Here is a 23,788-nt window from a genome sequence, read left to right on the forward strand (position 1 = left end):
CGACTAGTGTGGCCGCGCTTTGGCTAAGTAGAAATGATAAGATTTTTAACGATAAAAATTGCTCCCTTTTGTAGGTTATCTACAGATGCACATGTATTCTCCGTTTGTGGTTACCTCTTCAGCGAGTGGAGAACCGAGACCTATTTACGGAGGTCTGTACACGGTTGGAGGCTACGGCGAGAGATACTTTTTCCCTACATGGGTGGCAGCATAGTCTACGGATTGAAGCCCCACCCACACCTTAGGCGTCTTATAATTCATCGCTTCAATATGTATTTCGCCTAGTTTTGCTTTATCAGACATTTCACTTGAAACCTTTAAACGGCTGTGTGCATCCTGGTTATGCAGAGGCTGGATGTAATTGCTTTTCAAAGTAATAAAACATCCTTTATCGAAAAAAAATATATAAACCCGGGCCAATAGGCCTTATGTTTAAAATCCATGTGAAACTGAAACTGATGGTTCTGCTAGTGCATGGAGATGGCATGGCAACCTATAGCAGTAGCTGTCTGAAAGCATCCATGCAGTGAGATAGCCGGTTGCAAGGAAAACATAAACAAATAGCTGAAAGCTGTAGCCAATACACAACAGTTGGACAAATTACATAGCTAACTGATACAGAAATACTACTGGCAAGCTACAGCAATCCACATGGATATCAGGAGCAACAAGCTTAAACCAAAGAACCAAGTATCATAACATCATGCTTGTCCTTAGCAACACGGGACCAAGCAACGGTAATCACCACCTTAACTCCAAGAACGTAACAATTTCTCCTGCTTATTTTGCTAAGTCTGGGCACGAAACTTACATGCTCCAGCGCTGCAATTTCACCAGATTTGGAGTAGGCTTGTATATCAACATCCAACCTTCCTTCACATTCTACAGAAACAACAGTCCTTGGCAGATGTAGGTAACCATCAGAGCCTTTCAGCATTGCTCCATCTTTTGAATCAACCATCACAATTTCACCGGATGCTGGATAAGTAACACGAGTGACTTGATTATCATGGTGATTCCGTTTCCCGGGTAGTGGGGAGCAAGTAACTCGGGCACCATATTCAAAAGGATATGACCGACCTCTGCCGGGTCTATCAGCCTGGACGCCCAAGATAGTGGCCTGGGTCGTTCTTTCAACAACCCGCACCTGTAACTCTATCATGCATAAACAATTCTTAAAGCAAACGGTAGATGCATCACCAAATAGTGCGTGGTAACCAGTAACCACGCGCTTGAGTGATCAATGCCTTATCTTGAGACTCTGTTGGTCCTTTTACGTATAGCTGGATTTCAAAGGTGACTCTGTCTGTATATACAACCATGGGCCTGTATACAACAGCACGAGACGGGCCAATCATGCGCAAAAAGGGATCCTGCAAGCATTAACAATAAAACCCCATCAATCAACAAATCATGAAGGCATGCAATCCAAAAAGGCAAATAAATGTACATACATCTTGTGTTAGCTCTTGAGAATTTTCCCTATCAAGGGAGAAGAGAAAGTTGCGGTTATGATCCACGACATCTCGGACGACAACCAGACCATACACGGACAACGGCAATTGGAGGCCACCAGCTACTTCTGCGAGCTTGATGGAGATTATCTGCAAGGTGGCCGGGGTGGACGCGGCCATATTGGGTGGGAGGTGTCCAGGTGTGTAGTGTGTAAACTGCATAGAGGTCAACAGCGCTGCTTTGTAGAACCCAAGTGAAGAAAGCGTGTGTTAGAAATCTGCCATGAATTACTGGAGCACTAGTTAAGCAGAAAAGTAAATCCCGAATTCCAAATTATGTATATATACTACTAGGGGATGCATACTCACTCGTTAATTCGAAGGGACCGCAGATTTCGCTCCATGTAGATTCCCACCGAGTATAGTGTGCATAAAAATCCTTTGCCTCATCAACCATCTCGTCTGCCATCTTCTTGGACAATGTCATGGCTGATTCGCCTCTTCCATGATCCAGATCATCTTGGACAGAGCACTGTCCCGATCTGGTCACTGAATCGGTTGCGGCACTGGGATCTGCAGCTGCAGCTTCTTCGATTAACAGCTCGTCTGATTCGACCATAGGCGTGTGCTCCTTTACGGCTGAGGTACTCCTCATAGATATGTCGAATTTGTCGGACAAATCTTTGACCAGCAGCCGCAAGGCCTCCTTATCCGGTCTACTTTTCTTCTTCTTTGATGTCGAGCAATACTTCTCTTTGATGTCGAGCAAAGCTCTCCTTACTCCCCTGCCTACCTCATCCGTTTCTGTCACAGGTTCTTCGGGCCCCCAAGCTTCTGTCACCCGAGCTTCGTGATGTTCCATCGTTTGGTCCCGATATTCATCAGGTGAGTAAGAATTCTCCGTAAGCTCCACCGGTCCCGTCGGCTCCTCCTCATCCCGCTGCATCTCAGGTCTCATCCCCGCCATCTCAGATTTCTTTCCCGTTTTGGCGGACCTAGGGATTTTTTTTCTCAAAGCCTGGGCACACCGCAGTCTGTCCGAGATAGGGCACGCCGCCGTGCGTCGTCCCGTTTGGTCGGTCTGGCTCGCAAGGATGACGAACAGATAGATAGATCGATCGATTCGTGTGGCTGTCGGTCTGGCTTCGTTAACAGTTTGGTTCGGATTATAGTCAATGGGCCAAGGCCTCGTGTTTGGCGAAAAAAAGTCAATGGGCCAAGTTGTGCTGAGAGGAAACAGGCCAAATGGCCAGTGAAAATGATACACGTTTTTTCAGAGCCCATTGCGCTGAATTCTTGCAGTTCCAGCACCGTATGTATGTCGCCCAGGGAGCTCGCCGGAGTTCGTGCAAGTGGCGGCGCCGAGCCCGGGCGGTTAATAGAGACCTGGTTCGGTACACCCGGAGCGCCTGCGCAAGATGAGGAGGAGGAGGAGGCACTCCTCGAGGGCCATCTCATGTGAGGATCTGACCCAACCCTCTCCTCAAATTTTCCGTTCCTTAGTATCTTCTCTTAGTTAGTTTTGCTGTGTGTCGCCGTTTCGGTGCTTTCGGGCTCCTCCTCGATGGAGTTGGAACTCCCAGGGATTTTGTAGTGCTATACGTTAGCTGATTTGAGATGCTTATACCTTTGGACTTGTGGAAACACTTGACGATTGATGGATTGAGTATTGTTCCCGATGGAATTGGACGAACATAAAATTTTCTTAGGAGAGGGGGCGGTACGCGATTCACTCCAGTGCAAGATGACCTGCAGAGAACAGTTGTATCTGAAATCTCCGTGTACCAATATTTTGTCCCAAAAATCTCCCACAAATCGTGTTTTATACCAATGTCAGATCTTTAACTCTTTATGCCCGCTCCTGGTTTCATGAAACTGTAAGTTTGGGCAAGCCAGATCAAGTTGTTAATTTATCGAGTTAAAATAGACATGCCAAATGTGCATTTGTAGGTTCGTGTATAATTTTAATGGGTGATCCATGGTAGTGCTAACTATGTAGGGGCATAGAAGTGCATTGCTTTTGTCTCTGAATATTTTCAACTATTTTTTTGGATCTTTTTTTAGGCATTCTTATTATTTTCGTGGAAAGCACCTACAAGCCCGATTGAAAAGGCCCTTAATGCATTTGGTTATGTCCAGGTAACAGATGCCCTGCATCTCAGATTTGTTTCATGGAAAGCCTTTGCGTTTCTTTTCATTGAAAAAGAGAGTGTTTTGCTTCCTCCCTCTAAACCTGTTGTAACGCTCCTTTGATTGCTCCCTTTGGGAGAGGTTAATATATTGTTCAGGCTGACGCAAGCCCGCCGTAGTCCAGGTCAAAAAGAGAGAGAGAGAGAGAGAGTTTGTTGTTACACGCCTCCTAAGAGGTTAAGGTTCCGGATTTTTACATGCCTTGCATATGAGGTTATGTCAAAAGCTACAATTCAAACTACGCTTCACTAAACAAAAATTGTGTCCCCTTATTTCCAAAGTTGGAATAGTTAGTGGCGTCTCCATATTCTGTGAACATCTATGTGTACCACATCTCTTACTTCCTTAGACTACCCACAATGAGAGTATCATAGGTAGTATCATGCATCTCATGCATGCAAAAAACTGATGTGGCAGTGCAATTAAAGATGAAAGATAAGATTGTAGTATCATAGGTAGATATCGTATCATAACCCGTAGTACTAGAAAATTTAATGTCAAATACATCTTGTACATAGATTTGCATTGAGATTCTACAAATCAATTAATATAAGAAGACTAGTACTAGTACATGATACCATGCATTGTAGACATAGTAACATGTAGTAGTATCATACTTCTATATGATAGTATGCATTGTGACTAGTCTTAGTTCCATTTGCCATTTTGTTCGACTATGTCTAATTGTGCCTTTGCAGGTATTATCTGGGTTTGTCAGATCGCTTTTCACTTTTTCTAGGTCATTACTCATGAAATCTACAAGGTTAGATGGATTAGTTATGGAGTGTAAAATAGGAAATCTGGGTTGGTTAGTGTTGGTGTACTTATGTGTAGTACTAGAAGTATAGGAGGGTGGAATTGTAAAAGGTAATTTGTATATGTGTAACCAGTGGAAGAATAGAGAAAGTAGAGTAGTTCCAGAAAAATCTACAATCCCCATTGAGTGTTCCTGTAGCTCTGTTGGTCTCCAGCGATTACGACATGGTATCAGAGCAGGAGGCATCGGTCGACCCTCGCCGGTGGTGAGTCGGTAGCGTGCGGCGGAGCTCTAGGCAGCCAGGGGAGTTGGTGCAGGCGGGGACAAGATCCAAGAGAAGGGCAACTGTCTGGGAGGAGGCGTTGTGCTGGTGCGGAGCTGGCGGCTGGCAGCGTGCACAAGTACGGGCTGGAGGAGGTGCTTGGCCTTGGAGGTGATTCCAGGTCCTGGTGCTCGTGGTGTGGTATTGCAAGTGGTGAAGATTGCCAGGGAAGCTGCTGTGTACTTGAGAGAAGGAGCGACCAGAAGGAAGGAGGAATTGCTGTATTGACTGAATGAAGAGGTGGCTGGTTTTTCTATGTGTTGACTATTGAGATTTCAGAAGAGGGGACCGTTGCAGGTTGGTCTGAAACTCTGAGGAGAGAGTTGTGGCAGAGGATAAAATTGCTGCTAGTGAAGATGTCAAGGTCAGTGAACACATTTGATAAAATTTGTTTCTGGTGTGGACAGTCAGGACATGTGAGGGCATGTTGTCCTGAACTGATCAGAGAAGGTTATGGACACAGTCAGAATTGGTATAACAGAGAACGTGGTTATGGTTTCGGTATGCGGGATTGTGTTGCAAAGTCTTGGCAGAGAAGTGGGGATTGGCTGTGTCCAGAGACAAGCTGTGGGAATGTAAATTTTGCATTCCGTGGTGCTTGTAATCGTTGCGGAACTGTACGTCCTTCTAGTGCCATAGGATTATCTGCTGGTAGAGGGTCTCAAAAGGTCACTGTCCGGATGACTGTTGATGATTTGAAAAAATGGTACCAGTTAAAAAATTGGTACCAGGTCAAAGGTACAGAACATGGTGATAAGAAAATGTGTGAAGTTGATGCTGTCTGTGCTAAGCATTGTAGTAATATCTCAACTCCTGTTTGGTCTGATCGCAAAGGTGCACCATGGCTGATTGATTCAGGTGCATCTAGACATATGGCTGGTTCCTATGGAGAATTTCATGATTATATTCCTGAGATAGGTAACCAAACTTGTCACTTTCATCAGGTGCACCATGGCTGATTGATTCCTATGGAGAATTTCATGATTATATTCCTGAGATAGGTAACCAAACTTGTCACTTCCTATGGAGAATTTCATGATTATATTCCTGAGATAGGTAACCAAACTTGTCACTTTCATCAGGTGCACCATGGCTGATTGATTCAGGTGCATCTAGACATATGGCTGGTTCCTATGGAGAATTTCATGATTATATTCCTGATTAAATTAGCTGATGGTTCAGCTCAAGCCATCACGGGTTCAGGAAAAGTTATATGTAATCCTAACTTGTCACTTTCATCTGTGCTCCATGTTCCCACATTCCCAATTAATCTCATGTCCATAAGTTGTATCACACGGGAACTTAATTGTGCTGCTATTTTCTTCCCATCATGGTGTATATTTCAGGAACTTGGGACTGGAAAAAAACTTGGGATGGGAAGCTTACCCGATGGCTTATATTACCTGGACAAGGAGGTGTCACCCTTTGTTGCAGCTATGTTATCTTCTTCACAATTAGAAGAGTTTCTACTACAACATCGCAGGTTGGGTCATATGTCATTCCCTATTTTGAGTCAGCTCTATCCTGATCTTTATAATAAAGTTAAGAAGGAGAAATTAGTATGTGATGCATGTCAATTTGGAAAGCAAACTAGAAGCTCTTATGTGCCATCTAATAATCGAAGTACAACGCCACTTGAAGTTATTTATTCTGATGTATGGAGTTTCATCCCTAAATGGTTATCGTTCATTTGTTACCTTCATTGACTGTTGCACTAGAGTCACTTGGGGTTATGTGTTGAGAAACAAGGATGATGTGTTCGAATGTTTTGTCGACTTTCATAATATGATCAAAACACAATATAATGCTTGCATGAAAATATTTCGTACTGACAATGGCACGGAGTATGTCAACAAGGAATTTGATAAGTACTTGTCCAGTTTTGGGATTATTCATCAAACAACTTGTCCAGGTACTTCTGAACAAAATGGCTTGGCTGAAAGGAAGAACAGACATCTTTTGGAGGTTACCCGGTGTTTAATGATGGCTATGAATGTTCCAAAAATTTTGTGGAGTGAGGCTGTGATGATAGCAGCTTACCTTACCTGATAAATAGAATGCCATATAGAGTGCTTGGGTATAAAGCCCCAATAGAATGTTTAACTGGTGAGATTTCTTATGTGGTTCCACCCAAGGTATTCGGGTGTGTGGGCTTTGTGAAATATTATAGCCCTTCTGTGAGCAAGCTTGATTCAAGAGCTCTAAAGTGTGTGTTTGTGGGATATTCAGGAAAACAGAAGGGATATAAATGTTGGTGCCCATCAGAGACGAATGTTTGTAAGCATGGATGTAGTGTTCAGAGAATATCAACCATTTTATGGAGAACCGGTGGATTTATCTGATGTTTTTCCTAATCTATATGTTAATGATATTCCAGGTATGGACAGCAAGACAGGGGGAGACAAAGAAGGAAATAGTGAAACAACATCTAGAAAGGTGATTGTTGGAGTAATTCCAACCGGAGATGAGCCTGATGGTAGAGATGAACATACATCAAATGCTGAACAAGATCAAGATCACACTCAGGGGGAGCAGCAAGAGCATCCAACCGGAGATGAGCCTGATGGTAGAGATGAAGATACATCAAATGATGAACGAGACACTCAGGGGGAGCAGGAAGAGTATCAAACTGAAAGATCAAGGTGGCCACAAAACCTTAAGGTGTACTCACGGAGACAGAGAGCTGAGGATGATCAAGTGCAAGGGGAGGAAGAAATCTCTTTGAGTCAGAATCCTGACGCTCAAATACAGCCAGATTTACATGACTCAAGTTCAAGTCCCTCTACAAGTGATGGTATAGTTTCTACTCCATTTGATGATCTTTATATCCCTATAGCTCAGAGGAACACATTTGTCCCAATATGATATTTCTAATTATGTCTCATATTCTTCTATGGGACCTCGGTATAGAGCTTTTATTGCTGCACTTGACTCGGCTGTACCCATTCCCCATGATTGGCAGGAAGCGAAGAGGTGCCCCACATGGAGAGATGCCATGCTAGAAGAAATGGCAGCACTTGACAAGAATAACACATGGGTACTTACTACACTTCCTCCTAATAAAAGGGTTGTTGGTTGTAAGTGGGTATTTACGGTAAAAAAAAATTTAGAGGGAAAGGTAGAAAGATATAAGGCCAGGTTGGTGGCTAAAGGGTACAGTCAAACATATGGGGTAGATTATGATGAAACTTTCGCACCTGTGGCAAAAATGAACACCATCAGAGCGCTGATATCAACAACAGCAAATAATAAGTGGAAGTTGTACTAAATGGATGTTAAAAATGTTTTTCTTCATGGGGACTTATATGAAGAAGTGTATATGGAGATTCCACCAGGTTTTGGTAGTAAAGAAACTGAAGGCAAGGTGTGTAAATTAAAGGAATCCTTGTATGGGCTTAAACAATCACCTAGAGCCTGGTTTGGGAGGTTTAGAAATGAAGTGTGCAAGCTGGGCTATCGACAGAGCAATGCAGATCATACTTTATTTTTTAAGCGCCATAATGACAAGGTTACCATTCTGGTTGTTTATGTTGATGACATTGTAATTATAGGTGATGATGATGAAGAGATATCGAGGTTAAAGAAGGCATTGACATGTTCATTTGAAGTCAAAGACCTGGGATACCTTCACTACTTTCTTGGGATTGGGGTTGTTTACGGTGCACAAGGTATTTATCTCTCTCAAAGGAAGTATGTACTAGTTGATTTACTTGCTGAGACTGGAAGACCAGCACCCACACCTGTTGAGCAAAATCTTCGAATATTAGCAGATTCTGGTGAGTCAGTGGACAAAGGTAGATATCAAAGATTAGTGGGGCGTTTAATTTATTTATCACATACTAGACCAGACATTGCATATGCGGTTAGCATTGTGAGCAGATACATGCATGACCCTAGAACCAGCCACTTGGATGCTGTATACAGAATTTTAAGGTATCTAAAAGGGTGCCGGGTAAAGGAATTTTATTTTCTAATTATGGGCATTGGATATCCGATGCTGATTGGGCTGGATGTCTAGACGATAGAAAGTCAACCGCTGGCTATTGCATGTTTTTGGGTGGAAATTTAGTTAGCTGGCGGAGTAAAAAGCAGAGTGTAGTTGCACGTTCAACAGCTGAAGCTGAGTTTAGATCTATGGCATCAGGTTTATGTGAACTGATGTGGTTGAGGATACTATTGTCAGAGCTTGGACTGCTTGTTAACGTACCCATTTGCTTGTAGTGTGATAACCAAGCTGCTATTAACATAGTTCACAATCCGGTTCATCATGATCGAACTAAGCATGTCGAGATAGATAGGCACTTTATTAAGGAGAAACTAGATAAAGGTGTACTCAAAATTACTTATGTTAGGTCATCATATCAACTAGCAGATATCTTGACAAAAGGTGTGAGTGTGGTATCATTTGTAAATATTTGTAGCAAGATGAGGCTCATTGACATCTTCACCTCATCTTGAGGGGGAGTGTTGGTGTACTTATGTGTAATACTAGAAGTATAGGAGGGTGGAATTGTAAAAGTGAAGAATAGAGAAAGTAGAGTAGTTCCAGAAAAATCTACAATCCCCATTGAGTGTTCCTGTAGCTCTGGTGGTCTCCAGCGATTACGACAGTTAGTCAAAGAAAACTCTGGCCTTCTGTTCAAAAGGATGGGGCACATATACTTCAGCTCTGTTTTTATTTTAACCTTTAGCTCTCTTTACACACAGAAATGGAGAATTTGTTATGATGAAATAGAAACACTGGAAGCTAGAAGCTAGGACTCTGAATCAACCATTATGCTGTAGCAAACCTTTGCACATGTAAACTAGCTAGCTTGGTTACACGGAATTTTAAAATACCTGATCCACACCAAGATACGGTTCGCCACGACTACAAACTCAACTCCCCAAATTCACGTCTCCAAATTTTGCGAACCTCTAATTTCAGCATAGTAGATTAAACTACCAACTATGGTTTATACACGGAGGGAGAGGTGAACTGATGCCTGTTTGAAGTAGATCCTGTGTCCGTCGCCATCCAGGCAGCTGATGAAAGAAACTACATCGGATTGTTGTTGCATCTGTTCACAACCTTGGTATTGGCAGCCGCCAGTCGCTCCTATTCCCAGTCAACATGCAAGTAATTTCCTATGCTTAAATGCCCTGCGCAGTATTTTTTTTAATCATATAACTCTCTTCTAAAGCAGCGACTTCATACAGCTAGATATGTTGTGAGCATATTGCATGTTTAAGTCAATTGGGATGGACTGATCTTGAGTTGCAACATAAGTTATATAAATTACTTTAACAAGAAAAATGTACAGGAGGATTGTAAAACTCTCTATCTTTTCAATGCAATAAAACGCAAAAGTCTTTTGTGTTTTCTTGAAAAAGAAAAATGTACAGAACCAACTGTATGGAGTATTCTTTTCTTTATGCATGAATCATGTAAAATTAATTTACTATTACGAAATAAATATTCATGAGCTAGATAAATCACTTAAATTCAATGTCAAGTTAATCAACACATAAATAATAGGAATTATACGCTATTTTAGAACTGCATATGGGTGGACTATTGTCTGAATCTATTTTTAGCTTAAGGAGTATCTTGAATTTTATGTGAAAAACTACAACTTTTGTGCTTATCCATTTATGATTATAAGCGCTAAACCTGAAGTGAATTGAATCATGTCTGAATTCAACCAAGTCTAAGGTCCCTCTCTAATATCCTTTGTGCAGGTCTGACATGAATGGAGGACTGTTAGTTCTCCATGATCGAAAACAGTGTAGCAATATCTTATTTGTAATATTCGTAAGTTAATTAATGTTCAGTTTTTCATTTTATCATTTACTGTTTGCACCATGTTTTTATATATGATGATGGCCACACACTACAAAACAGCAGTAGCGTACCTGAATCTTTGTTGGAGTTAGAAGGCAAACTGTCAAAAGTATCTTCTGCTATTCACAATTCTGTTCACCATAGATCTATGAATTTCTGAATCGTCTTGTTAATTGTTTGGCATCAGATGTTTTTCCTAAAGATCTAACACCCAAAAATCTCCTTCCAGAGCAGTAGTGATGCCCTCTTCTATCATCTCCTGTGAACCATTGAAAGACACTACTTAAAGTCTTATGTTTCGAGATATTGTAAGAACCTATAGCATATGACAACAAAATCATGAGTTTATCCTATTCCTAAGTCATCTAATTCCTGCAATCCGAGGGAGACCTTATATATTTTGAAAAAACCTTATATGAAGATGGTTATGACGCAATCAATTAAATTATTAAAAAATATCCATAAATAACAGAAATCATGTGGATTACTGTATATATGGATTAAAAAGCCATGTAAATCTACCTGTCGACGGAACACAGACCTGCAAAATGGATGTGTTTTGTATCTCTTGGGTTGTGTTCCTATATCTTACCGAGCTGAGCTGCTGAACATGTAAAAGATAGCCTCAATGGCAATGAGGTTGGCATAGACATAAAATAAGTTTCCTGTGTTGTAGGCTCTTTCCTTGCAGCAAGCCACAAAAATCTTGTGATGATCCAAGATATCACTATAAATGTTAGGCGCCGGAGGGAGGGTGGGATCAATATGTTACAACGGCAATATTTATCATTTAAGCTTAATATCAGTGACAATGTTCCTACAACTGCAATGCTAAGCGTATATGTTTATTATTAGTGAAGTGTTTGATTTTCGTAAGCTATTCTTCTTCATACATTTATCTCATGAACAAATTTGAATATGGTCAGTTGGTATTTAGGAATTCCTTGAATTGGTTAATAATGATCATTCCAACATATATAAACTAAAACATAAAGTTAAACTGGTTGAATAACCACGGTAAGAAAGAGACAAAAGACAATTCTTATTTTGTGCAAAAAAGATCCAAGCTCTGTCTAAACCACTATGTTGCTGGAAACTCTACTCGAAAATGGTATAAAAGGCTTCAAGTTTTTATGTATCTCCACAATGGGTATTTAATCAAATTTATTAATAAGTTTCCTTTTTATTGGCTTTCTTTCTGTGTTATTGGAATAGTATCTCACTATATGAGCGGAACATGGAATTCATTAGTTTTTGTATGATAAATAGAGCTGATGTAGATGCCTTTACATTTCTTTTTCTTTGTATGTAAGGATGGAGGCATATATGGTCTTTATACCGTAATGGTTCCCATCTGTCTTCTGAACCCCCTTTTCAATGTGTGCAGCACTGCAGCCATCCCTTGCAGATTTGAGACTAGATTATTAAACTGATATTTACTCTATATATGTGGTGATGTACATGATATAAGTCTATATCATATATTCAATCAGTAAGTTTCCTTAGTTTTTACTGATAAATATTTTGACACAGTAAGTTAGATGCATGCATTTGTTACCTAGGTACACAAATAATAGTTGGTAGCCGAAACATCTTGCTGGTAATTAATAATCAAGTCAAGATTTTATTTAATCGGGAAAATTTTCATCCCATCCCATCCTAATTGCGGCCAATTTTGGTTAATACTTCCTTAGAATTTCTCACTAAAAACAAATCATTTGACATAAATGACGTGAACAGTACTAGCAGTTACAATTTTTTTTATGATGCTCACAAATCATGCTACAACAGGATAAGAAATGGGATTTTATATTGCAGTTATCATGACAAAGGGATTTCTTCCATACGTTTCTTCAGTAATTAGTTCTTTTCCTGAAAAGCCAAGGAAGAATGTTGCACCGCTTATTCTATATGGATGGAAGAAAGAGCATAATAGATAAAATGATTGCCCTATGAAGGACTAATTTATGCTCGATGATCCTCTGCACTTTCCTAATCCATCTCAATGGAAATACGTACTTAGCACTGTAGGCTGCTACAAGTTTGCTTTACCTATGTACTTCCTTCCGTCATTTAAAATGCTTCTTTTGCTAATTGTGCATTAGTCTAAGTTGTAAGCCGGGCTAGCAACCCAGCTGCTTAGAGCCCCCGGCGAGGCGCATTTCTGGCAAATTAAACTAGCGAGTCAAGCATATATTTACGTGCAGATTTAATCCAACGTGATCCTCAAATTTTTGTAAGCATAACCTTGCAGTCACATACTACTATGAGCTACTACTGGACCACTTGAATGATAAAAAGTTCAGGCTATCGTTCTTAAAGGTCCAGTCTACCTTGCTGTAGCTTTTAAGAACTGATACTTTCATATGTGATATTCAGTTCACTAGATTCAGAGAATTAATTAATAGTACATGTTTTAGATTTTTTTCTTATAAGACTAAAATTCTCTGTCCTGTGCTTGATATTCATTCGTGAACGACCCCTGCCGCCTCTCTTCTCCTCTAGGCTACTCCAAGTCTTGTACCATTCGCTATCGACTCGGCTACTCCTAGTCCCTTTGGCCCATTCTCCTCTACTAGAACTGGAACAATGACCCGACAGAGGCTCCCAGTCCACTACAATTTTTTAGTTCTATTTATGTCGAAACTTCAACCCATAACTTCACTTTTGTAGGTAGGATCAATCCTTAACTTCAGTTTATACTTTATACATACATGTAACTACTGCTCTTTTTAGTTCGGTTCATGTCCATGCTTCAGACCTTAAACCTTAATTTCTCTTAGCAGGCATGTAGTGTTACATGGATCCTCCTCTTCAGTTCATACCTTACATGCCCAACAAATCATTGACCTGAGAATTTAATATGGCATTTAACCTTGTACCTTTCTTATTTGTTCAACATTATTCATTGTGCAGATTTCCTCTGACTCTTACCATTTGAAATTATCAACAAACAGAAGGAAACTCAGGGTATAATTGGATAATTTTGGGATCTATGGTCTGTGGTAATGGAGCTCGATTTTAGCGAGTTAAGTATGACATAATATATTTCCCTCGGCTATGCATGGCTGCTTTGGGTAAGCAATGTCCAAAACTGAAGCCCAGCTATGCATGTATGATAAAATCAATCCATTGTACAATCTAATTGAACTATACCTCCATTACAAATGTTGTGATGTACCTACAAGTCTGATTTTTCTATTGGATGGATTCAGTCAGCTGTCACTTGATGATATGGGAGCTATATTAGCATGGTTATCTTGCATAACTTCCAATTCAGCTTACACTGCTTGATCTTTTTTTAGGAGATTGATCTTTTCTTTAGGAGATTGATCTTTTTTATATTCCTTCAGCGACTGGATAATTAAGAGACAAGTAGGAGAGGAACTAGAATTGACAACTTAAATAGATGGATGGCTGGCATGCATCACTCTTTTCCTTTTTTGGATGTTGTAGCAATCAGTTTGCTGCTGATATCTTTTGACATATTTTGAAAACTATCAGACAACCATGGCAGGTTTTGGGGTCGTGGTGACATCTCCTTTCGCAGTGAAAAATGTTTTGATCAGGTAGATTAAGTATGTATTTTCCTGGCAGATCCATACATTAATATCATTCATTCTATAGCATCGTTGGATCGAGAATGACATATAAAGGATTGTTGGTGTAATATTTCCTCTTGGGGTGATTGCCAAAATTCAAGCATGTGATTTAGAACTTTAAGTAAGTAATGCCGAGAATTATGTGATTTAGAACAATAATCCATGTATCTCTGTTGTTTCCAAGTTTGAAACCAATTTTCCATTCAAAGATTAGCAGACTTGGTTCTATGCATAATTCATTGCTTCATGTCAGGCCCTCTATAACAGAGTTATGTATCCAGGTTTGCTTTGCTTATCCTGTTTGTAAATAGTCTTTTCAGATTTGGCTACCTGCCGGTACTTACCTGATCTTGACTACCATTATACCCATAATGATAAACCCTTTTGTGGTTTGAATTTTCTTATAGACCATGATTTTATTTCATCTACCATCTTGCTAGCTTGAAGAACAAACATGCCTAAACCTACTGCCCTATTATGAATGTTTTAAAAAGCCATGTGTTCTATAGAACGATTAAATATTTTGCTGATATGATGAGACGTGAAAACAGTTGCTAGCATAAAACCACCACATTCGCTGCTAAATCTTCGTTTTGGACCACTTTGTATTTCGGGAGCAAAATTCGTCGGTTTCCCAAAAAACATTAAACCGTCTCTGAGCACGAATTGGCATGATTTCTGCCAATCCTGGCCCCATTGTCAGAGCTGGTGTGTCACCAACTAGACGCCTTCAGACACAGTCTTTAATGGTCCGTGGGTCCCACCCACTTTTTGGCCGTTTAATCGTGCGCGTCCGTTGACGCCGGGGTCAGTCGCGACCTTTCTCCCCCACTCACTCGTCTGTGCCGAGGCTGCTCCGCTGTGGTTCCATCGTCGCCGTCTCCGCCGATCGTTCGCACCGCCATGCCAAGCTGGAAGGACGGCGAGAGCTCGACGGAGCAGCTGGATGTAAGCTCGCCCAGCTCAGTCTCTCTCTCTCTCTCTCCATCTGTCTCTCTCATTTTTTGGGATCTAGGGTTAGGGTTCCGATTTGGGAATTTCTTCCTTTGCTTTGATTTAGCTCGATTAAGGTGGGTTTATTTTGCAATGTTTTATCTTTAGGAACCGATGGACATGGACTATGTCCCTAAGACTTGCGAGGACATATCATTTGTAGGAATAGCTGTCGGCGGAGAGCGCTGTCGCGTGCATAATTTGGAGCCAAACAGATGCGTGGCTTTTGAAGGGATGAACACCGGGAGGAGGTTCTACATGTGTTCCGTCGGTCATGTAATCTTCTGGCTCTGTTACTGTTTTAGTATGCACTATATTGTCCAGTTAAGGAAAGTTCAGTGCTTGCGTACCGCCCATGAGTGTATTTGGAGTTCTTATTCTATTTTCAATTAGTGCTTGCATTTGGAGTGCCACTAGTTATGGTATATATGAATGATATAAATAGTGCATATGTGTTGTGATATAAATAATGCATATGTGCTCTGCTATGTATGACGGATATAAATAATGCATATGTGCTCTGGTATGTGCTCTGCTATATATGACTGATATAAACTATGCATATTTGCAGATTCTGTACAATTGTGGTTTTGTGGCCTGGGTTGATGAAGAGTGGCCAGCTACTCTTCAAAATGCTCTGAGAAAGCTGTGGGCAATGTACCATGAGGCCAACAATACAATAATAGAAGAGAGGATCAAGAACGCCAAATTGGTGCAGGAGTTGGTTGAGGACAGGAACAAGTTCAAGAACTACAACACACTGATGGATGATGTGGACAAATTCACGAAAGAAGCAGAGAAAAGAGTGATGGAGAAAAAATTGAAAAATATGAATGAGGAAATGAACCAGATCTCTGACTTGGCCACACCTGAGCTTGAAGCTGAGGTGATCAAATTGAATTCTGAGATGTTTAATTTGAAGGAGGAGAAGAAACGCTGGGAGAAGGAAAGAGAGGAGCTGAAGACGGAGAAGAAACAGTGGGAGAAGGAAAGAGATAAGCTGAAGGAGGAGAACAAGAAGACAGAGTGCATGCTCTTTGACCTTCTGAAAGTTTGCAATGCTAACAAAGAGAAGCTTATGAAGATCAAGCAGATTGTTGGACAACTGTAATATGGTCAAATATGGTGTTGTAATCCTTAATTTGAACCAGTAGTGTTGAACCTTTATGTGGTGAACTATGTTGTTGTAATGGTATTGTTGAACCAGTAGTGTTGAACCGTTATGTATCCTCAATTTGAACCATGATCTAAAATAGAACGTTGTTTAAATTGTGTTTGGAATGTTCAAGGTTCATTTGTTAGAAGGTAAACTCTGTTTTCAATGGTTACCCCAGTGGTTGTCGAGAACCTCAAGAGTTTTAACTTAAAGCACCTAGTGGTTGTCGAGAACCTCGAGAGTTTGGAAATATAAACCCTAGTGGTTGTCGATAACCTCGGGAGTTTTAAAATATAAACCCTAGTGGTTGTCGAGAACCTTGAGGGTTTTCACAATGGTTTCCTAGTGGTTGTGGAGAACCTCAAGAGTTTTAAAATGGTAAACCTAGTGGTTGTCGACAACCTTGATAGTTTTAAAATATAAACCCTAGTTTATCGAGAACCTCGAGAGTTTTAAAAGATAAACCCTAGTGGTTGACAACAACCTCGAGAGTTTTAAAATATAAACCCAAGTGGTTGTCGAGAACCTCGACAGTTTTAAAATGGTAACCCTAGTGATTGTCGAGAACCTCGAGAGTTTGAAAGGTAAGCCCTAGTGGTTGTCGACAAGCTCGAGAGTTTTAAAAGATGTTTTAGTGGTTGTTGACAACCTAGAGAATTTTAAAATGGTAACCCTAGTGGTTGTCAACAACCTCAATAGTTTTAAAATAGGATGCATCCTCCGAACTATTTGTAGAAGCATCTAAAAAAGACAGTAGAAGCATCTAGCACATAGTCTTACACACATTTTATAATCCAACGCATAGTCTTACAGAAATAGCCACTCTTACATAAATAGTTCAAACTGACATAGTTTTGCTCACACAAACTGACATAGAAGTTCAAATATAGTTTTGGCCACACAAACTGATATAGAAATTCAAACAACCAGGCACATTCATGCTCACATTATCACTTTTTGCAGCTATTATGTTTGGTAGCATTGAGATAGCCTTGCATCCTAGGTGTTACTTTCGGTTGCCTACCAACTCTTCTACTACATGATGCTTCACTAGCCATTCGTGCAGAGAAAGGTCTAGGGCCTTGTTGTACTGGTAGTAGGAGCTGTTGGTGTCGCTGATAGGTGTTGTTGGTGCTGCTCATGCAGGAGCTACTACACTAGTAGTACCAGAAGTGGAAGATCACTCACTATGTCTGTTAGGCTCCACAAGAAAGTACTTATTAATGGTAAAGTAAGCGTAGTTAGTGAAATGCCTAGATTGTTTTTTTAGACATGCAGTCACTTGGTGATTGTCTTTCCTAAATTAAAGCCCTGGAATTAGTGAAACCTAACAGATCGTGTATCTATGGCCTACTAGCTTGCAATTGCTGCATGTGATTGAGGCCATCCTAGATGTATCTCTAGGATATGGAACCTCAAACTTGCCTTTTCTTCTAATAGTATGCATCCTTCCTAGTTTATCTCTGAACACTGGTGGATCAATATCTTGTGAATCTGTCCTATTCCAGTCATCGGGCCGAGGAATATGGTAGACTGTAATTTTTTTTGAGAATTCGCCCATTGGCATTTATTCAATCGACGACATAAGATCTAGCTGAACAACCTCAGCTAGAAATCCAGGGATAGTATCATAAGAGACTATAGAAACATCTAAAGAAAGAGCAGCTCGCGCACACGCATGTGCCACTTTGTTCGCTTCTCTTTTTACAAAACTAATAGAAAAACCGTGGAAGTTTGAGAGTAAACACTTCATCTCTCTAACCAACTAGGAGCACGGAGACCGTTGCTCCTTTCCTCCATTCCACACCTTCACAATTATTTTACAGTCTGTCTCAATAGCAACTCGAGGCCACCCCTTCGAACGAGCCAGCAGCATTGCATCTCTACAGGCTAGCATTTCTGCTGTAAAAGGATCGGATACATGCTAATACTTATGACCCTCCACCATAACCACCTCCCCAGCTTCATCTCCAGCTTCATCTCGGACAACTATTCCTACACCAGCCAATGATTCTAATGCAGAGATAGCTCCATCAGTATTTATCTTCAACCATCCAGCTGGTGGTCTTTTCCACCTTGGAATGATGCTATCAACAATCACTGATTCAGTCATAGGAATATCCAACGACTTTACAAATTCATAAACTAGTTCCATAGATTTTAACGGCTGGTATTTCTCCTCTCCATGATTATATTTATTCCGACTTCCCCAAATTGCCCGCATGACAGAAACCACTACAGCTACATCATACTTTTTGATCAAAGAGGGATCAAGAATATCTCTTGCCCAGGCTGCAGGGTTCAGTTTTGGCAATTTCACTTCAAAGAAATCTTGAGCCGCAACCCAAAAGACTTTTGCATGCTCACATTCCGTAAGAGCATGGAACAGAGTCTCATTATCATGTCCACATAGGGGACAGTTTCCCACCTCCTTAATATGCCTTCTATGTAATTCCCCTGCAGTTGGGAGCAAGTTTTTAATTACTCTCCACGAGAATATACGAATCTTTGGCATAACCTTCAGTTTCCAGAGATGTTTCCAGGTGTTTGAATCATCAATTGAGGACCATGTACCATCATTAGAAATTGTATTGCGCCTAACCAACTCCCAGTACGGGCCTCACTGAAAACACACCAGAATTATCCCAACCCAAGCCCAAAAGTCTTCCTGGAAGGACCTCGGTCTTGGCATACTCAAAATAGCTGCTGCATTAGCAGGAAAAAATGCGTTGCACTTTCTCCTCATCCCATTGATTAGAGTTGTCATGTAACAAATCTGATACAAGTTACACCGGATCATCATCAGCTCTACCCAAGGGTTTCATTGACGTAATTCCATCAATCCATTGATCATACCAAATCTCTGTCGTTCGGCCATCTCCAATTCTACGAATTAGACCTTTTCGTAAAACCTTCCTTTACAAATAGCTTTCTAGGTAGGTGAGACACTCTTAGGACAAGAGGCAGATAAAACATCTCCTCCTTTATTGTACCTTGCAAGTAACACCCGAGCACAAAGACTTCTAGGTCTTTCTAGCAACCTCCATGCCTGTTTGGCAAGCATTGCATCATTAAAAATCCCAAGATCCCGAAATCCAAGTCCTCCCTTGCTTTTGGGGATTGACATCTTCTCCCAAGACTGCCAATGCATTCCTCTTTTGTCCAGTGACCCAGCCCACCAGTATTTCGACATCACTGCCATTACTTTCTTGCATAAACCTTTTGTGAGTTTGAAACAACTCATAGAATAGGTCGATAAAGCTTGGATCACAGACTTTAAATGCACTTCCTTAGCAACACACGACATTTTCTTCTCACTATACCCCTGAACCCCTGACCTAGATCTTTCCACTATATGGTCAAAATGGTGTTCAGTGAGCCGACCTGATGCTGTAGGCAGCCCCAGATATATGAGAAATGACTTCTTGTACATTGTTTTTTTTGAAATAGTTATGTACATACTCCACTAGAGGCTGTGACAACTTCATGATTGCAGCGATTGCATGATTGCATGGAATACGGTGAATCCAATTTTCTACACCCACAAGTGTTTTTTTTTTTTTTTGAGAAACACAGTACAAACGTAGACGCTCACATACACGCGCATACACTCACCCCTATGAACGCACACACGCACACCCTACCCCTATGAGCACCTCCAGAAGACTGAGCCGGCGGATTGGATCTTGAAATTGACGAAGTCACCACAGGCGCCTCGCTGTCGACGGGAACGTCGCCTCCCACTGAATGAATATTCCGCCTTTATGAGACACACATATGTCAAATCTGGGATTTGAACTCTGGTGGGCTGGGGGTACAACCACCCTCCTAACCACCCAACCTCAGGTTGGTTCTCACCCACAAGTGTTTATTCTTAGATCAGCATCAACAACTCTACCACTACCATTAATGACTTGCCAAAAACCAGCCACAACAGGTTTGGCAATGCAATCTCGGGACCACCTTTTTGTCTCCTCTATTTTCTGAGCATAGATAGGACTTATTTCCCACTAGCTGTTTCTACTTTCTCCCTGGTTCCACTATATTTGACCATCGGTTTATTTCTTATTCCTTCAAGCATTGTTCTTATTGGTTTGTTCCTCACATTCAAGATCGTTCTGTGAAATACTTCACTGATGTTTTTGACAACTAGGTGCCAGTCTTGTAGTTAGTGTCAAACAAATTTCAAGCCCAAGTTTCATGTGCTATCTGCACAAACCAGTTGTATGCCTCCTCACAAACAAAGGTACAACCTGCTTGCCCTTATGTACATTGCAATTCCATTGAGTGCCAACATACAACACCTTTATGTAGTCATCTCTTCATCATATGATATGCATTGACACCATATTTGACTGGCACATTATGTACTTCAGCTATATCTGCCTCTACATTTAGTCCAGTTGGCCACACAAAAAATTTCTCCAACACTATAATATTAACACATTGTTCAGCTTCATACAGTGCAAGCATCTCCTCTACCTTGGTAATGCAGTCAATTATTTCCATTCCTTGCTTCCCTTTCCCTTCTTTATTTAACAAAGTACATACTGTCCCTTATTCCATACCCATGACATTCAGTTATGGCTAAAAGGTTAAAAACTACGATGCCAGATTGGAACAAAGTTCTCTCCAAATTATCTCAACAGAGAAATTAAACCTGAAGTCCTAAATATCATCATCTAGCTTACGAAATACTGAAAAGTTATAGATAAATAGATAGCCTCAGTTTGTTGTTAAATGAATAAACTACACTGTTAAATAAACTAGAATAAGGTAAGGTTAAATAGACAGTGATAACTAAAACTCTTAAAATAAACGAAAAATTTAGTTTGGCTACCGAGTACATATGCTCCCTCCTACTTGTCAAAAAATTCCAACAATTTTTTCCCATGTACACCTTGACAATCTATGTCCGTTTGTGCAAATTCGCGAAAATTTGATATTTTTGTGGTCGATGTAAACAAGATAAAACATGTCTCACGAAAAAACTTATTTTTAGCACTATTTTTTTTTGTATTTTTTGCCCATTCCAAACCACAAGTCGATTTTTCATGAAAATACTTTGTGTGCACATATCATGTGAAGATTTAGAACTGAATTTTTTGTTTGAAATTTTTTAACATTTTAAAATCTTTGAAATAAAGGGAGCATAAGCACCCAAGAGCCAAAACATCACCCCCACAATAAGAAAATTTATTGATACCCATATTGCCATTTTAATCCTAGCTAACATTATGTAGTTGTTTACTAGCTAAAACTGCTACATTATCTACCAAATCTAGGTTAGACTACTAAATCTAGGCACCAAATCTGAATCTGACATGGACAAGTTAAGGTCTTGGATAAAAATTGCAACTTACTCCACACCGCCCAATGGGGAAGCCCAGTAGTGGATGTTCTTTGCCGGCGATGCGATCACTGACCGCGCAAACACTGACTTAGCCCTCGCCTTCGACGAGTGCAGCGACACCAGCGAATTCGTGATGACGCTGGAGAAGCCGTGCATCCTCCCGCCACTGTCCGTGGAGCGATGTGGAACTCCACGCCCGAGGATGGAGACGTGCCACCTCTTTCACTGCTGCCATCGTCGGGAGTCACCATCGCCTCATCGGGAGTGGAGATAGATCGAGGTGGACGGACACGCACGCGCGCGAGGGTAACTGACTGAAACCTAGCCTCCGCCCCCATTTCTTCAGACATGTGCGGCGAAAAGTGGGTGGAACCCACGCGCCATTAACAACCATGTGAGGAGTCGTCTAGCTGGTGACACGTATGGGCCAGGATTGCCAGAAACCATGTCAATTCGTGATAGGGACAGTTTAGTGTTTTTGAGAAAACCGATGAAAAATCTGTTAGTTTTTTTGCTCCCGAAACACAAAATGATACCAAAATCAATATTTAGCCCAAAACGTGGCGGTTTTATGCTAATAACTTGACGTGAAAATCAGTTACTATATCTTCTTTGTCGATTCTAGGTGAGGGCATTTCAAAAGAACCTTGGACCAAAGAGCAAAAACATTTAGGCATCAAGGATTACTCTCCACTGTTGTTTCAAATATTTGCTAGCAATAAATATGCCATAAATAAATGGGATTTCTATTTTCGTGCCCTCAGATCCTTAGTTGTGCTCAGTTTTCCCCAGCCGCTTAGTTTTTCCTCAGTTTTCCCCAAGCTCTTGTCTGAAACCATCACACGTGATGTAACGGCCGGTTACCCGACTGTTGAACGTTATCTTCTGATTAGTGGGGCCACGTAGAGCCTGCAAAGACACGTCATACCATCCATCTTTGTTTGACCGTAAGCATCACTGTATCCCTGACCAAAACACGAACGAGCGGGGCTTCGGTATATCGAATGACAAGTGGGGCCATGACGCTGATACAAGGGGCAATACACGGGTAGGATTAGATTTTTAAACGGAGCTCTACAGCGATGGCACGGAGGAGGTGGCCTGCGGGGTGCCGAGATGAGATCGACGTCCACAAAGAACCGCATGAGGCGAGACCAGACGCATTAGATAGATATGAACTAGACACGTTTAACCATGCAAAGAAGAGAAGAAATGGTCGAGGACATCGACGACAACCTCAAAAGTTTGATTGACCGTGTCGGACACGAACGCGAGCAATGTAGAGAAAACTAGTGTCTCTCCTTTCTGGCGTGTATAGATGGGTGCTAGGAGAGTGTGGTGGCGAAGGGAAAGACCTCACGGTGGTCTGTGGCGTCCAGCATAGCGGGGCGGCGTGGCCGTGCCCACAGCGGCGTGCATGCATGTTCGGCATTGGCATCAGCATGTACGTTCGGCATTGGCCTCGGCGGTATCTCTGGTGTGTCAGTGATCGAATGAGGGGACGGGATTGAGGGTGCATCCCGACGGTGACCTAGCAGTGGCGGCGAGCATAGCCGTTCTGACCATGCCGATATCGGCATCGGCATCGTTTGGAGGCTGTGGTACTCGAATCAAGGTGGGATTTGTTTCTTGTACGCCAAAATGGATTTGAAACAAGTTTCATGTTGAAGGTTAGGTAACGAAAGTTTGTAACTGAAAATTATAGGGTTTTTTGTTCTCGTGCCCCTGGTTCGTTAGTTGTACTCAATTTTCCCCAGCCTCTTAACTTTTCCTCATTTTCCCCTCCCTCTAGTTTGAAACCCCTCGCAGACGCTCGGACGGGAGGGTTGCCGTCTGGTCATAGGCCTTCTGTTACCGGTGACGGCTAGGGAGCCGCGGTGGTTTTGACTTGACCGTTGCTTTCGAAATGTGTTGACTGTTGACTGGAAGAGCTGACCCAAAGCTTTCCCCTCCGCCCGAGACTGGAGGAGCTCACACACCGCCCCTCCGCCGCCACGCCGTCCTGCCCACCTACCTTATGGCGTCGTCCGCCGCCGAGCCGGCCCCGCCCCCACCACCACCCCCGGGAGGCGGAGAGGGATCCGCCTCCACCAGATCTGGATCTACCCCTGTCCTCTTTGTAATTCCGTCTGGTGTG

The 23,788-nt window shown here is 41.5% G+C and overlaps 2 protein-coding genes across 4 annotated transcripts; one reads left to right on the forward strand and one right to left on the reverse strand.

Annotated features, from left to right (window-relative positions):
• Nucleotides 1-545: 545 nt before the first annotated feature.
• LOC127305781 (uncharacterized) lies at nt 546-2,538 on the reverse strand. Its single transcript, XM_051336310.2, has 3 exons — nt 1,824-2,538; nt 1,455-1,690; nt 546-1,373 (listed from the first exon to the last, which is right to left on the reverse strand). The coding sequence occupies exons 1-3, from the start codon at nt 2,419-2,421 to the stop codon at nt 1,197-1,199; spliced, it is 1,011 nt and encodes a 336-aa protein (XP_051192270.1). The 5' UTR covers nt 2,422-2,538; the 3' UTR covers nt 546-1,196.
• A 140-nt stretch (nt 2,539-2,678) lies between these two features.
• LOC127305782 (uncharacterized) lies at nt 2,679-12,823 on the forward strand. 3 transcript variants are annotated; one of them, XR_011747703.1, is made up of 8 exons: nt 2,679-5,724; nt 5,806-5,938; nt 6,070-6,206; nt 6,636-7,000; nt 7,101-7,517; nt 7,686-7,760; nt 8,275-8,391; nt 10,445-12,823. XR_011747703.1 is itself a non-coding variant. In XM_071822879.1 (7 exons), exons 4-6 carry the CDS (start codon nt 6,781-6,783, stop codon nt 7,742-7,744), a joined length of 696 nt encoding a protein of 231 aa, XP_071678980.1. In that variant the 5' UTR covers nt 2,679-5,724; nt 5,806-5,938; nt 6,070-6,206; nt 6,636-6,780; the 3' UTR covers nt 7,745-7,760; nt 8,275-10,401. The 3 variants fall into 3 exon arrangements, 1 of the variants encoding a protein (XP_071678980.1); XM_071822879.1 differs by lacking the exon at nt 10,445-12,823 and having other exon boundaries at nt 8,275-10,401; XR_007854155.2 differs by lacking the exons at nt 6,636-7,000; nt 10,445-12,823 and having other exon boundaries at nt 8,275-10,401.
• Nucleotides 12,824-23,788: the final 10,965 nt, after the last annotated feature.

The sequence above is a fragment of the Lolium perenne genome, chromosome 6 (assembly GCF_019359855.2).
Source record: "Lolium perenne isolate Kyuss_39 chromosome 6, Kyuss_2.0, whole genome shotgun sequence".
In the NCBI taxonomy this organism is placed as follows: Eukaryota; Viridiplantae; Streptophyta; class Magnoliopsida; order Poales; family Poaceae; genus Lolium; species Lolium perenne.